This window comes from Protomyctophum bolini, assembly GCF_963924005.1.
Source record: "Protomyctophum bolini genome assembly, chromosome: 24".
In the NCBI taxonomy this organism is placed as follows: domain Eukaryota; kingdom Metazoa; phylum Chordata; class Actinopteri; order Myctophiformes; family Myctophidae; genus Protomyctophum; species Protomyctophum bolini.
Genome location: NC_137885.1, coordinates 6,402,857 through 6,419,087, shown reverse-complemented (window position 1 = coordinate 6,419,087; position 16,231 = coordinate 6,402,857). Strand labels below are relative to the sequence as shown.

Genomic DNA, 16,231 nt, shown 5'->3' with positions numbered 1-16,231 from the left:
TGTCTGTGTAACTCACTCAAGAGTGTACAAATGTGCACTATTATCTTTACAATATATAAATAAAATTGGTGTCCCAGAGATAGAAATGCCACTAAACAGGGGTCAGTAGCCTAATCCATGTCAAACGGAGGGTCCTAAAAGGGTTCAGTCACTGCTAGAGCTTTTATTATTTAAATTATTTGCTATTTAAAAGAAAAATCAGACCCGTCTGAACCGAGTGCTGCTGTACTGTACTCGTGCTGTAGTATTGTACTGTACTGTACTGTACAAACCCTCCTCCCTGGCCTGTGTGTGTGTGTGTGTGTGTGTGTGTGTGTGTGTGTGTGTGTGTGTGTGTGTGTGTGTGCCTGTGTGCCTGTGTGTGCGTGTTAGGAATAGGATGTGCAACAGTGACACTTGGTGGTGAAAAATGATAGCATTTTTCCGTGCTCGGACGGACAGACACGTACACATACATACAGACACACACACACATTGCTGCGTATTGGAGTGGCACTATAGCACCACTCAAAAATAAGAAAAGTTAAATGGAACAGCAGAAATGCATGGTATGTATCTCGATTCAAATGAAACATCTCACATTCAAATTGACTACAACAAATAGTACTAGAAAGGTTTATTTTTTTTCTATAAAAAAGGGATGTCATGTATAACTCCTGAGTTTGGTATATCAGGTTAATTAGTATACTGTCTATACATCTTTTTTTAATGACACATTTTCATCTGGAATGTGGATGCTAAACGAGGTGAAATAATGTGGTCTAAGGCTTATTGGGTGAACAAAGCATGTAAACACTAAACACAAACAAAAAAAGTGCTAACCGAAATGAAATGTCTTTCTATGTTAAAACAATAGTTGAACACTGAACGCTGTAAATCATTAATTTCATAACTGCAGTCCTTCTTGAACAGAAACAACAAAGCATCTACATTATTAAATCAGAGACACTGGCCAAAGAACCTCCACATTAATGTTTAATGTCCTCTCGGGGGAGAACAGAGAGATTGCTGTATTAGTAATAGTTTCCAGAGGTTCCACTGCATGGTCAGGAAGTTGGAGGAGGGTAAATTCTATCTTCTTTCACTGACGGTGACCCAGGTGTCGTCTTTAGGGGTGGAAACCAGTTCGGATTTCACCTCCACGACTTGACCCTTCAACCGGTGGACCTTGAGCCGTCGTACCAACGTGCTGAGCAGGACAGCGGCGACAGTGTAGGCGAACCTGACAAGAGACGTCAACACATAGTCATGTAGGATGGGACACGCAAGTGTTCTCCCCGTGTCCCCTAGGGTAGGTATACCCTCACATGTTCTCCCCGTGTCCCCTAGGGTAGGTAACCTCACATGTTCTCCCCGTGTCCCCTATAGGGTACGTACCCTCACATGTTTTCCCTGTGTCCCCTAGGGTAGGTACCCTCAAATGTTCTCCCTGTGTCCCCTAGGGTAGGTATACCCTCACATGTTCTCTCCGTGTCCCCTAGGGTAGGTACCCTCAAATGTTCTCCCTGTGTCCCCTAGGGTAGGTATACCCTCACATGTTCTCTCCGTGTCCCCTAGGGTAGGTACCCTCACAAAAACACATGCAATAATCCTGGTCTCTAAACTGCCACCCCCTGGCCAGCCAGGGCGCCTGACGGAGGGGGAAGAACTGGTTGAAATAACGTTGTCCGTTATTTTAGCTTTCCAAAAAGTGGAAGAATGACTCCTTACCCCAAGTGAATGAATTCAAGTATCTTGGGGAAAGACAGAAAATGAGTTCAGAAGGAGAATCAAAGCAGCAGGGGAGGTATTGCATTCGCTGAGCAGCACCATTATGATGAAAAGAGAATTAACTTAGCCAGAAGGCAAAGCTCTGCATCTACAGGTCAACCGTCGTTCCTTCCTACTCATGACCGAAAGAACAAGATAAAGGCGTCCGGAATGGCATTTCCCAGGAGGGTGGCTGACATCTCCCTTAGGGATAAGGTGAGAAGAGCTCAGTCTTCTGTGAGAGATGTGGAGTTGAGCAGCTGCTCCTTTTGCATAGAAAAGAGGCAAGTTTGTTGAGGTGCTTGCTTAGCTGCTGACATATACGGTAGTAAGGAGGAATGCCTCCTGGAGGTCTCCCTAGGGAGGTTTTCCAGGCACGGCCAGCTGGGCAGAACAACCACCCAGGTGGGGGGTTATATCTCCACCCTGGGGAATGCCTCGGGATCCCCCCCCAGTCAGAGCTGGATAACGTGGCCAGAGAAAGGGAATGCCTTGCTTTTTAAGGACACCCTGTAATTATTTTTGATTTTATTTATACTCTGTCACGCGACCCTTTTGAGCTTTGCAGATCATCTATTTTCAGTGAAATGTTTTGGCATAGAGAAGGATCAGACCAAGTGTTATACCTTGAGCCACCCCTTATACCCCTTAATTATCACTAAACTAATTTAGCTTTGAAAAACATTTTAAAATAGTTCAAATAGCCCATCTACAAGCTCACAACGTGTCAATGTAGATCGGCTGGTTAAACTATTTTAAAATGTTTTTCAAGATAGTAAAATACGGCATTGAGTTACAGTGATATAGTGTAAGGCGCGCCCAAGATAGGGCCACTAGTGTAGACTAGAGTCCTAGGGGACCCCGATCAACTGAGTATATACACGGTCGTGGTTAAGAAGCCATAACATACTGAGCAGTAAAAAACAACATGAATCTCACATGTAACGTGTTATTCTACTGCTCTGGGGAAGATTTGTGGCAGGCTATACTGACATTCCGGTGGACAGCTGCGAATAAATCTTTGTTTTAAAAAAAAACCCTGCAATGATTAGCTACCCATAACGTTTCTCTTTCAAGTCCCCAGAGGCGCTGCATTGGCTCCCCGTCTAGGACGCTATGGGCCTGGGATGGAGCCCCGCACCCGGCACAGTGCCTCCCCTGTGCAATTCAGACACTCCTTTTCCTCTCCACTTTCTTACCAACGAGCTGCCTCAATAAATAAACAGAAAGACTCAGACCTCCCAGTTTACATTAAGAAAAACAACAACCCCCAACTCTAAATGTTATGCGAGGACGGGCGTTTGTACCTCAGCTCTGGGCATGCTTGGTTTCCAGAGAAACCCAGCAGGGAGAAGCTCTTGCTGGCCGACTCCTCCTCAAATCGATCCGGGTCAAATCTGCGAGTGTCACAAATTATAAACACAATGTCCAATAAATTACAACACAACGTCAAATGTGTGGGGGAGGAGAATGTAGACACAAATTACAATATGTTTTGAGAAATTATACATTCGTAGCAGTGTTGTTTTTGGCAGCTATTTTAGTTTTAGTCATTGAAACGTCTTCATTTAGTTTTAGTCACTTTTTAGTTTTTAGTCACCTGGAATGTTTTAGTGTTTGGTCTAGTTTCAGTCGGCTAAATATCATAAGATTTTAGTCGACTAAATCGACAGTTCATTTAGTCGACTAAAATGTATTTTGGCGGGCCTTGATGCCGTCGTAATGACTGAGCTTGTAGATCTCCTATTTTCAGCATGCAACCAAGTGTAAAATGACTTATACTGGATCTCTTGTCCACTTGTCCACCTTAACATTTTACTTTAGTGTTTATTTGTTGACAAAATTGACAGTATATTTAGTCTTAGTTTTTAGTCATCATAGCTTAGTTTTCATTTAGTTTCAATTTAGTTTTTGTCAGTGGGAAAAGGTAGTCGACGAACATTTTTCGTCTTAGATTTAGTCGACACAAACAACACTGAATCATAGGAAGAAGGCACTTGGCTCTCCCAACAGGACAATGCACCATCACTGGATCTAATGAAGTTCATATGGGGCAGAAACGTCATGTTCAAGATGTAATAAAGAGCTTTCTACAGAGAGTGCAGCGCCTCGCTCCTACGCGTATCTAGTATCTACTTTCGTTTGTTTTTAATCAGCTCTTCTCAGGTCGTCTGAAACCTACAAGAACCAAGCAAATTAATCAGGAAATAAATTGTCAAAAGTAAATTAAATTCACGCCAACCTGTATGGGACACTCCAAGTGTCTGGATCCTGCAAGACGACTCCTAGTGCATAGATGACTAGAGTCTGGAAATACCATTAAAAAAAAGCAACACATATTATATTAATTATTCACTTTACTTTGTGATAACCTATAGCGATGAGCAGCAGACGAGACAGACGGAGAGAGAACGGATACCTCTTTGGGGATGACATGCTGATCCACTTTCCCTTCCACTTCCTGAAGGCGGGCTGCGACGGGGGTGAGCTTGGCGGTCCTGACCGTCTCGTTCAGAACCTGCTGGCAGTATCTGCGGGTCCAGGACAGAAACGGGCCATCAGAGCAGGGCAACTGAACCGATCAATATTTCACTTTAATGTCCGTATCTTCCTAAACTGGAAGTCAACAGAGTTCATTTTCCAAATAATAATAATCCTTCCTTCAATCTCATATTTTAGTTTACACATGATTATTATTATTGGTATTATTGCACCACTTCCCCATGGTGTGCTCCTGTAATCACAGGATCATATTTTCTCTGCTTAATGGATTTATTTGACCTTGTACTACTTCATGTCGTCTATTTGTAGTGTGGGGGCGATATATGAACTTCCTCTGGAGACCGACCGGTTGTAAATCTCTCAGCTAAATGACTCGAACATAAAAGACTCAAAGAGTGTGTACATATTTTATTTTGGAGGGGAAACGGGGAGTACAATCACTATGTCAGTAAGATATTTAATACCTAGAAAATGGGTTAATCTGTGGAAAAACCGTCGGCCATGATCTTAGAGGCTTTAAAAAAAATGCTGTGTGGCCTTGGGTTGTTCTTTGCTTTGCTCATCTATAACAACCCTCAACTTCAAAGAGCCATTTAGATTTTTGAGTGTTTTAGTACTTTGGTTAGTTTCGTGTTAAAAAAAAAAAAAGGAAATATTTTAACTATTTTTAGGTTTGAAAAAAGTGAAAAGTGGATATGTCTGTGTTGTATACAACTAAATATTGAACAAATGAAGTGACTGTGACTGATCTGCACCCGAGCTGAGGGACCTGGAGGTTTGAACTGTGACTGGTCTTACCTGAGCTGAGGGATCTTGTCCAGAGTAACGGGACCAGAACCCAGAACCTCCTCCAGCTCTTCATACAGCTTGTCCTGAACCTCTTCAGACGTGGACAAGAAGTGGACGGCCCAAACACACACTGCACCAAACAATTACAATTTTACAATTAAGGCATTTAGCATACATTCTTAATAATAATTGTTGTCATCTGTAATCTTTGTCCAGATGGTATGCGGTTAGAAAAGCGATATAGAGGATGATCAGTGACATTTGTTGGGGTCAGACTTGCTCCCGTTGCGTTCGTTCAGCCTAGTGTCAATTGTACCAGTCCCAGTATCAATATCGGAACAACTCTAGCGAGGCAGCTTGATTTACAAGTACTGTGTACACCCCCTGGGGCCTGTCCTGTCCCGTGTACACCCCCTGGGGCCTGTCCCTTGTGAGCTTGTATTTGTATATTGTAAAATGACTTATACTGGATAGCTTGTCCACCAGTCCCTTCCTAACATTTTAGTCTAGTTTGTATTTGTTGACGAAATTGTCAGTATATTTGGTCATAGTTTTTAGTCATCATAGCTTAGTTTTCATTTAGTTTTTGTCAGTGAAAAAACAATTGTCTTGGTTTTAGTCGACGAAATCAACACTAGATAGTAGGCTACTAAAGGGCTGTATTTTGCGTGTCTTAAGTACCAGGTCTTATTCCCTAACTTGAGTAAACTAAAGACCTGGAGGCGTGTGATCAATGCCATTTGGCTATTCTGAGTGGCCAAAGAGCATTGATCACGCCTCCAGGTCTTTAGTTTACTCAAGTTAGGGAATAAGACCAGGTACTTAAGACACGCAAAATACAGCCCACATGTATGTCAGTAGCTCCTATCCAACCCTTGATGTTGAGTGGCAAACAGGGAGGTATTGGGTCACAAACGCACGTCTTTACCGTTTTTGGTATTGAACCCCCGCCGACCTCCCAATCCCAGTAGTGCCGCACGATTCTCGATCAAATTTCCTCCGCAAGAATTGAGGTCACGAATCATCACACGATTCTTATAGTTTATCATGAAAATAAGTATAAAAAAAAGACAAGCAAAAACAGAAGACTAACTAAAATGAATTGGACAGCAAACTGCACGATTCTTCACGATTGTTCTCGATTAATTGTCCTTTTTTGATTTCTAGTTTTTAACCTTTTAACTAGTTTTTCTAATAAATTAGTTTTGACTTAATTACGTATATTATTATTATTATAGCACTAAATCCCAGGGAGGACACTCTCACCCACAAGGCTCCATGTGTTAAGTAATTCAAATGGGGTTTAAGTATTCCTTTAAAAAGCAGTCGTCTCAAACTTGACTTACAGTTGGCTGTGATGACACATCCTGCCAGAGTGAACACCATGATGTCCTCCATGATCTGAAAGGATTCATTATACAACAAACAAACACTATCACTGTCAAAATACTTAATAAATCATCTAATTTCTCTGCTGGCTTTCAACTTTGAAGTATAAGTCGTCACATTTGTGATGTGATTGAACCCCACTTTAATACCATTGCATCATTTCACGAAGAAATAACAAGAGCTTGTGAGTAAAATAGCAAAATGTGTGACCCACATTAAAGATGTATTTTTTTTAACCCACACAACATGTCTTCTAAATCATCGCAGTTTTCTGAAGTTTCTATATCAGTGGTGCTCACACTATTTCATGTCAAAGGACCCCAGGAATTATATGTAATTGGCTGTGGACCGGTGGACCCCCACCTGAAAATATGTTATTCCAGCAAAGATTTTAAAACGTTTTGCTCTAGTATTCACCTGTCTCTCTGTGAGGCTGGATTGAAGCAAGGCGTCTACAAACACGCTCTGGCTCTGCAGGGCTTTCCTCTCCCTGGTCACAGACAGCAGTACTGACTCCATCTCGGACAGGCCTGGACAACACAAGACTCTCTCGTTAACAGACAGCAGTCACAGACAGCAGTACTGACTCCATCTCGGACAGGGCTGGACAACACAAGACGCTCTCTTTAACCACATGTCATGAACCCTATAGCTTCCCTAGCCCAACACCAGCACAGAGTGCCCTTGAGCAAAGGCACTGGAACCCTCAACTGCTCCAGCGGAGCTGCTCAAATGGCTAACGGACCGGTATAAGACTGTGGTTGTACTGGTCAGCTCTTAGGTTTTAATGTGTAATCTGCCTTGAGAGAGAGAGAGAGAGAGAGAGAGAGAGAGAGAGAGAGAGAGAGACAACAGACGTATTGAACCTCCTCTCACTCACCACTCTCATAATGTCCCTTCCTGCTGGAGCTCTTCTCCATGGAGCCATCCTGGTAGCCTTTCCCAATCTCTGACCAGATCTGGTGAATTAGGAGCGACAGTCAGGAACAACCCAGTTAAAAATATATATATATATGACATGTCATATTTGTCAGGTGAAGCAAGCAAGCACGGTCTGTTAATTCTCTCACCGCATCGTGGTTCTTGCGGAAGCGCATGACCTCCGCGTCGTCTTTGAAGCGCGGCCCCAGGGCCAGCTGGGTGAGGGTCTTCATGGACAGTCCCAGCAGGTGGGAACACAGAGGGGTGTGCTGGGCCTGGGGGAACGACTGCCATTTCTCCACCAGCTCCTCCACCAGCTTAGAGAGAGAGGGAGGGAACGCACAAAACAACCAACGATTATCTCATTGCTGAACAGTTTGTCGTACGTACGACGCATTCTGGGCTTCTAGACGGGGCCACTTTCGGCACGCTTTTCAACAACGTTTCGCCCCGCACCGGGTTGTTTCATTAGGGTGAAATAAAGAGGACGGGGAGCAGAATGATATGGTGTATATGGTGGACATTCCACTTTTTTTCTTCATTTGATCATTTTTTGAGGTCCAGCACCGTATTTAAAAACTGTGGGATGTGCATATCGTTGTCCTTCTTTCCATATGAATTACGCTCCAGCTAGGGATAATACTTATTGTTATTATTATATGTCAAAACCAGTGGTGGAAAAAGTACAAAAATATTTTACTTAAGTAGAAGTACTGATTCTCTACTTGAAAATTACTTAAGTAAAAGTACAAAGTGCCCATTAAGAAAGTTACTTAAGTAAAAGTATAAAAGTACCTAAAATAAAATGTACTTAAGTACAAAAATTTACCCGGCGTAAAATGTACTTAAGTATAAAAGTAAAAATTACAAAGTACAAGTACAAAGTACAAAATACAAAATTATTTTCAAAATGAATACAAAGAAATGAATTTCCAAAATTGTCATCCTGTCAAAAGTGGCTTTATTCCAAAAAATTAAATAGCATACAAATACTGAAAATACAGAACCCCCAACAGCATACATCGTGTTGGGAAAGTTCTTTTTTTTTAGGAACTATAGTTCAGTTCACAGTTGTTGATTTTTAAAATGAACTAGTTCCGTTCATAGTTCATCATTCCAAATTTTGAACTAAAGTTCATCGTTTGAAAAATGAACTATTATAGTTATTTTTCGTTCTTTTTTTGCATTAATTTTTATATATTTTTTACATTTTACAAAAATTGCTCTTTTGCAATGTGAAATGCCACCGAATTATTTTTCCTTCTCTATATGGGCTTTTGCATGCTTTTATTGTGAAGGCAAAAGTTTCTGAACGTTCTCAGAGCCTGCATCTCCGCATGCTGGGGTTGGCTGATCTACAAGCTCACAACGTGTCCGGACGCGACGAGTTGTGAGCTTGTATATCAGCTATTTTCAGCACGGAACACTTTGTACGGCGAAGAATAAATTATGCATCACTGCGCTTCATTCACTGTGGAAGAGAGATGTCTTTTGTTGGCCGTTCGTGGCGATATTATGGACACGTACCTCCTCGAAGCGATAATAACCAACTAAGCTATTGGAAGCTATTTTTCGTGGCACATTATGTGTGTACAACAACAAGTTCCCTCAGTGTTTGTGTTAGGAGTTGGGACAGTGTCTGCTGTCTGTCTGCGTGCATGATCATGCAGTAGCTAGATGCGCGCTCCAGTGACGGCTGAGAAAGATTAGTAAATTTGTGTCGGATAGGGACTTATTGGTTGGTTTTCCGCTAAATATTAAGGCATGGGCGTTAGGCATAAGGCAAGGACAAAAATAAAAAATCCTTCTGCTAAGACTGTGTCTCGGTCATCCATGTTGAATGCGTGTGACAAAACACAGTGTGTGCGTCTTGCCGTCTTCAAAGCAGGCCAGGCAGCAGCACACAACTCCGCCCCCCTATTATCTGAGAGTGGAGCAGCCCTGTTCAATTCTCAACTGCGCATTCCAAATATAAGATTTTATTATTTAATTTGTAGCGAGTAACGAGGTGTCCGATTTTAAATATAGCGCATTAAAAGTACGATTTTTTCCTTGTAAATGTAACGAAGTAAAAGTAAAAATACAGCAAAAGAAAAGTAGTCAATAAAAGTACAAATTCTCCAAACTTGTACTTAAGTACAGTAACGAAGTAATTGTACTTCGTTATTTTCCACCACTGGTCAAAACCTACGTCAAAACTGTGTGGGGGGGGAGGAAGGGGAGAATGTTTAGGCCTGTCACAAAAATGCTAAATGATATTATTCTCTATATCCGATTGACATTTATACCACTTAACTGGTGTAAAAGATCAGTTTCTCCAGGTAGGGTAAATGCCGATTATACCGATCAGAGTGAATATCAGTCGATATGGCCGATATCACCGATCGCTGGCCGATTATCGGAGCATCTCTAGCTCCAGCCCACCAACCTGGAGGACCAGGTGGAAGTTGAACTACGCTCCACTAGCCCACCAACCTGGAGGACCAGGTGGAAGTTGAACTACGCTCCACTAGCCCACCAACCTGGAGGACCGGGTGGAAGTTGAACTACGCTCCACTAGCCCACCAACCTGGAGGACCGGGTGGAAGTTGAACTACGCTCCACTAGCCCACCAACCTGGAGGACCGGGTGGAAGTTGAACTACGCTCCACTAGCCCACCAACCTGGAGGACCAGGTGGAAGTTGAACTACGCTCCACTAGCCCACCAACCTGGAGGACCAGGTGGAAGTTGTTCTTCAGCGTGCTGTCGATGGCGTTCTCGTACACCTTCTTCCTCATCATGGCCTCTGTGGCCCCGCCCCCCATGCCCGCCTGGTAACCCAGCAACGACTTCAGCATCGTCTCAAAGGAGTCCGCTGGGGAGGGGGAAGAACAGAAGGAAACACAAACGTGGAAACATTTTATATCCATTTCAAAAGAGAACGAACAAGGGGCAAATTATGGTAAGATAATAACCCATTCTGACCTGAGATCAGATTCTAAAAATGTCTTCTACGTCCTGGCAGTTTTCTGAAAAAGCTATGTTTCTGTGTCAGTCGTTCTTCGATTTTTCAGAAATAGCAGACCTACGAGCTCGTAGCGTAGATCTGCTATTTTTCAATAGCTAAAGCATAACACCAAAAGGGGTTCCCGGCCCAAAATGGGATAAACATGCAGCGTGAATGTTACTTTGCCATGATGTAACTCCAAATAGTGGCGAGATATCTGCAATAGTTACTCAGCTGATTCATTGATATACTTATTTATTCCCCAACAGTCTCCAGCCCTCAATGGCTTACGTCCTACGCCAGGTGAAACCGCTCTTTTACAATATATAAAAGAAGGAAAACTAATCTGATTCTGCCAGACGGCATTCAGATTTTTATTTGAATGGCATTTTCAACTTCCTGGTTGAGTTTTACTACTTGAAGATACAGATCTAATGTACTGGTCCAGTCCAGATCTACTGTACTGGTCCAGTCCAGTCCAGCCCAATTACAGTAAGTAGTCAACTCAACAGGAAGATGGTTTTGTGATTTTATATAATGGCAGAATCTGCTTTGATTACAATTTGTATATGTGCTATGAAGACAGTGAGAGACGTTTCATTCATTCATTACAGTTTACACAACCCAAATATCTACCAATGTCTCATTGTGATTCAACCCATTTAGACCTGAGACTTGTTTCTATGTAAGTGGTGCTCAGCTATGTTTATGTCAAGGATCCCCAGAATCATCTGTATTTTGGCAGCGGACCCCCCATCTGAAAATATGTTGTTCCAGGCAGGGACAAAAATAAATGGTTCACAGAATTCACACTCACTGGTCCAGTTGGGGTTGATGTGCTGCCGTAGCTGTTCCACGGAGCCCAGGCTGACCACCGGCCGACCTCCGATCCAGAACGACGCCACGGGTCCAAACTCCTGGTGCAGGCTCAGCAGGAACTCGTGCAGACTGCCGTGTCTCACGATGTCCTGCAGGTTCCCATCCCTGACAAAGAGAGGAGTGTTGGAGGGGGCAGGGGCTGAAAGCCCGTAGGAGGGCACTTTTGGACAACCCAGCACTCTTTAGCTAGTGGAGATGCGGTTGTACTACATGGATTTCTAAAATAATTATAGATTCTTGAGCCGCAATTATGTTTCTGCAGGCTCCACCTGGGTAATGGTGGTGCTGCAGTGCAGGCTCCACTTGCAGCTTGAAATGGCCCTCCTAAAGGCCTCACCATGGGTTGTTGGGCTTCCTCCTGGGTTGTTGTTGAGCATCCCAAACTGCTCCTGGGTGCCGTCTACATTCCGGCTATCACCCGTCTCTCCGGTGGTCACCAGACTATTCCTGTGAGTCACTATAAATAAGGTAACTAAGAACTAAGAATATCGCATGGATGCACCTGGGACGAATCCTCAGTGATGTATCGCAAGGTCGTATAAGCATAAAGCATAAAAAAATAACAATATAAAATGGGCTTCAAGATTATTATGGTCAAAGTATTTCATAGTTGCAACCCTATGTTTTCAATTAATTCAATCCAACCAAACACTACTTCAGAACACCATGTGTTACATTCCCACCCTGATAAGAACATGAATCAATAATAAAGTGAACTTACTTCTCATCTGTGGGGTTGAGACCTGGAATGCCAGAAGCACGCCTGGAAGACTGGAATCATGGTGAGCAGATAAAAGAGACACAATGGTCAATGGAAACACATTCATTTAAAATAAATGCCTATATAAATGCCTATATGTTTCAGTGTATGCTCTGTAACCATATGCATTTTGTTTGAAAAACATAAACAAATTAAATACAAATGTGAGCATGCAGACTCCAGTGAAGTTTCTCTCTCTCACTCACCTCACTGACACACATACAGTACAGTACAGTAGGCTATATATGGGTCACGGGGTCAGGACGTTTCTGTTACAACAGATGAGCATACCAGATACAACATCTGTTTTTGGGGTTTGCAGATGTTAAAGTTCCACTACAAACCGTTTTAGACACAAAGCAGCAGGGGGTTCGTTTGTTTGCTATCAGGCTAACTACACTGCTGTTATTGTTTCACGAACTTACCGGATAAAGATAGAGAACCGCACCGACCAGAATGACAACAAATGTCACAGCGAAGATCGCAAAGTCCAGCATGGTTTAAATAAAAAAAAGTGCAACGTTTTATTAACTCTAAATTGGTGCAGGACTATAAGGAGTACGACTTTCACATGGTCAGATGACTGTTACCACGTCTACACACACTGCACTCTGCAAGTTAAGTTAGTCACTAATCCATCTCTCCGAGTTCAACTACACGGACTAGTAAGAACCTATTTTCTCCCAGGGCCATGGAGTAAAGACAGAATTACGACAACTCCGTTCACTTCATCAGTCCAACGGCGGCTCTAGTACATAGACTTCTATTGGCAAAGAGCATACAGCAAATGGGGACAAGAAATGCATGGGACTATATCATGCAACAGCTCAGCTTTAATGATCTTAAATACCTTTATTTTAGATTGTTTTGTAGTAATAGTACAACATAAACATTACAGAGACTTGTAGTTGTCACTGTAGGCTACAATACTTTAAAACAGTTGTCATGTTGCACACATCATGCCTTAAAATAGCTCTTATTTGTGCCGCCCTCGTTGAAAACAATGTATTTCCAACTCCAGCTTGTCCCAGTCCAGGGATGCATGATGAACCGCGCTCGTCGCTCGAGCGCTCAGATTTCCTGCCCCCTCAATGTCGTAACTCTGTGGTAACTAAACGATAGTTTTGTTTTCCTCCGAGGTGGTGGAAAGCCTGGTGGGCTAGCGGCTAGGTTAATGGTTTCGGCAGCAAGCAGCAGCAGATACAGATAGAGCAGTTCGTTTCATGTCCTGTCCAGTGTCCTACCTTCATCTTAACTTTATCTAGCATCTAACAGATCGCTAAAGTGTGTTACTTTCCGGGAAGACCTCGATCCACACCAGGAATCAGGCTCAAGAGAGAAGAGGCTATGCTATGGTTTGTATTTGCAAAACAAATAGCAAAACACTAACACGGGAACCCTCCAAGCTACTCATTCGCTGCTAGTTTCGATCGAGTTTATTTAATAATTGGCAAATTATATTCAAGCCGCCACTAAAAGTGCCTATACGCAGGCCGATATCGCCTAAATTAAATAGCATTTAGGGCTATGTACCAGAGCCAGTCAGGAGGACCCTGAACCTGCTCTCTCCTTGGCCGAACAGGCTGATTCCTTCCATCCACCTTTCATAAAGTGTCTGCCTGGTTACCAAAAAAAACACAGTGGGCTGCGCTTAGCCTGGTTAATAAACCAGACCGAATCAGCCGTTGGCAAAAAAAATTGCCTGCCGCGGTCCGTGCGATATTAGTCTGGTTTATTAACCATAGCGGCGAGCGCTGCCTATGTCGGAGCCAGGTGGGATAACTATATGGTGGGATCCATAATGGAAATGTCAGCGGGCACGAGATGGTTCTCACCTGGGTTGCCCGTGCAGGCTTTAAGTGGGTTCTACCTGGGTCCTAGGTGGGTCCCACCTTGGCAATTTTATGTGGGCCTAACTGGGCTAGCCCATGTGTGCTTCAAGTGGGTTCTACCTGGGTCCTATGGGCCCCACGTGGCAATTTATGTGGGGCTGACATGGGTCCCTATATGGAATACTGGGCAGTGGGCACCAAAACAGTGCAACCTGAGAAGTCTGGGAAAGAAATGCACATCCCCAACCCAAACTTGGGCAGGTGCTGAGTGAGCCTATAAGTGAGGGGAGCAAATATTTTAACACAAGCAGTGCCAGGATTCCTTCAAAATAGGGGCTCTTCTGGGGTGCCGGAAAGACATTTTACTCTGAAACCCACGACCCGGAAACAATGCGGAAAAAAAGTTTGCTTTACATTGCTAGCTTACATTGCTATCGTTTTAATTCATACGATATATGATCCAAAAAGTGTTCATATTTTGCGTGAGAGACGGATGAGGAGCAGAAATGAAGCGCTATCCGTCAGCTCAAGACCACGGAGAGCGCCCTGGATTAGGAGAGACGACTGAGACTTTAATCTTGACAAATTGTTTTTTAATGATAGTAGGCTGACTTTGTTATTGTTAATAATAATGTGGCTGACTTTGATCCCACACTATAGGATGGAAAACATGGAAGTGGAACCTGCAGCCTGTCATCCCACCCAGAATCGACGGTAAAATGTGCCACAGAATCAGATGATGAAGAAACCCGAGGCGGGGTAGGTTTTGTCACAATGCAGGTGTTCTGATTAATTATAATTTCAATAATAATCAGCAACCAGGGCTTCACTCAAAGTCCCTCTGGCAACGTGGAATGAGATTGAGAAGGCTGTGAGTGGACTGAAATACCACGTTAAATTAAGGTTTGGTTTTATCACATTCATTTTCATTTATTTTTCTTTTAGGTTTTATCACCTCAATTATGTTGAACTGCTAGTTTCGCCAGCCATACTGAAACCAATCTCACAGAATCATGTATTCACTTGACGTTTTATTTCTGTCTTGTTTAGTGCAGCCGCGCTGCTATTTCTCCATCTGCTCATCTGAGTTAACAGTTAACACCCACAATACAAGTGCAACAAAAACATTGGCCATAGGCCTTACAATACAATATATGAGAACACACAATCCTAACAAATTACATCCCCAAAAAACCTTAACTGTGAACATTCAGTGGATTTTCTGTGGTCTGAAGTTTTCTCTGGGGTTTGGAAGTCTTTTGAGCTGCAATGATAACAGGCAAAACAATAAAAACAGTGACATCTGCTGGCAAATCCCTTTGACATATATGTAATTTGCAGGTTGTGACATCATAAACAGCAGGAAGATCAGAGCACTTGTTTGAGCCAGAAAACCCCAGACCACAGAAAATCTACTGAATGTTCAGCAGTTCAGTTTTTTGTGGGTACAATTGAGCTCAGTAAAACGTATTTTTTCTTTTTTACAAAAAACTTTTTTATGTCACCTGTAGCTCCTAGCCAGACCAACCTGAAGACCAGCCAGACCTCAAACAGTGTGTGGAGCCTAGACTGCAGGTGAATATGTACTCTCCAGACTCAGCCAGGGATGTTTCTATTAAACAGGAGGAACCTGAAGACATTTCTATGAAACAGGAGGAACCTAAAGACATTTTTATTAAACAGGAGGAACCTGAAGACATTTATATTAAACAGGAGACACCTGAAGACATTTCTATTAAACAGGAAGAACCTGAAGACATTTCTAATAAACAGGAGGAACCTGAAGACATTTCTATTAAACAGGAAGAACCTGAAGACATTTCTATTAAACAGGAGGAACCTGAAGACATTTCTATTAAACAGGAACCCGAAGACATTTCTATTAAACAGGAGGAACCTGAAGACACTTCTATTAAACAGGAGGAACCTAAATACATTTCTATTAAACAGGAGGAACCTGAAGACATTTCTATTAAACAGGGACCTGAAGACATTTCTATTAAACAGGAGGAAACTGAAGACATTTCTATTAAACAGGGACCTGAAGACATTCCTGAAGACCTCCCACAACTCAACATTCTGCACATGGTTGTGTGCAAAGAGGAAGTTTCTCCTGGACAGGAGAGGATCACCAGTCTGATCCAGGAGGAACCAGAACCTCCACACATTAAAGATGAACAGGAGGTGCTTAAAGAAGAACAGGAGGAACTACTTCAAAGACCAGAGGAACCTGATGGGTCAATGTTGACATTACTAGCAGTGAAAGGTGAAGTTGATGAAGACATCTCTTCACACTGCTCTGAAGTTGAACTCGAATCTGACACTGAAGTCACTGATGACAGTGGTGATTGGGGGGAGGCAAGTGGAGGTGTCGAGTCTGTCGACACTGTAGAAAGACCTTTCCAGTGTAAAATCTGTAACA

At 42.8% G+C, this 16,231-nt stretch overlaps 1 protein-coding gene and 1 long non-coding RNA gene across 2 annotated transcripts; one reads left to right on the top strand and one right to left on the bottom strand.

Moving 5' to 3' along the window:
* Nucleotides 1-601: 601 nt before the first annotated feature.
* On the bottom strand, nucleotides 602-12,602 carry cyp20a1 (cytochrome P450, family 20, subfamily A, polypeptide 1). Its single transcript, XM_080758358.1, has 13 exons — nucleotides 12,403-12,602; nucleotides 11,939-11,988; nucleotides 11,156-11,322; nucleotides 10,061-10,206; nucleotides 7,500-7,667; nucleotides 7,310-7,388; nucleotides 6,847-6,959; nucleotides 6,387-6,441; nucleotides 5,050-5,170; nucleotides 4,169-4,280; nucleotides 3,992-4,056; nucleotides 3,057-3,146; nucleotides 602-1,222 (listed from the first exon to the last, which is right to left on the bottom strand). The coding sequence occupies exons 1-13, from the start codon at nucleotides 12,472-12,474 to the stop codon at nucleotides 1,072-1,074; spliced, it is 1,389 nt and encodes a 462-aa protein (XP_080614484.1). The 5' UTR covers nucleotides 12,475-12,602; the 3' UTR covers nucleotides 602-1,071.
* Nucleotides 12,603-13,147: 545 nt separating this feature from the next.
* LOC308311981 lies at nucleotides 13,148-16,026 on the top strand. The gene is made up of 3 exons (XR_013963711.1): nucleotides 13,148-13,332; nucleotides 14,470-14,568; nucleotides 15,321-16,026. It is a non-coding gene; the product is annotated as an uncharacterized lncRNA (long non-coding RNA).
* Nucleotides 16,027-16,231: the final 205 nt, after the last annotated feature.

Coding starts and splice junctions, on each gene's coding strand:
- cyp20a1 (XM_080758358.1), bottom strand. CDS start 12,474: ATGCTGGACTTTGCGATCTTCGCTGTGACATTTGTTGTCATTCTGGTC. Junction 4,281..5,049: donor GACAAGATCCCTCAGCTCAG/GTAAGACCAGTC, acceptor CTGGACCCGCAG/ATACTGCCAGCAGGTTCTGA. Junction 4,057..4,168: donor AGCATGTCATCCCCAAAGAG/GTATCCGTTCTC, acceptor TGGTATTTCCAG/ACTCTAGTCATCTATGCACT.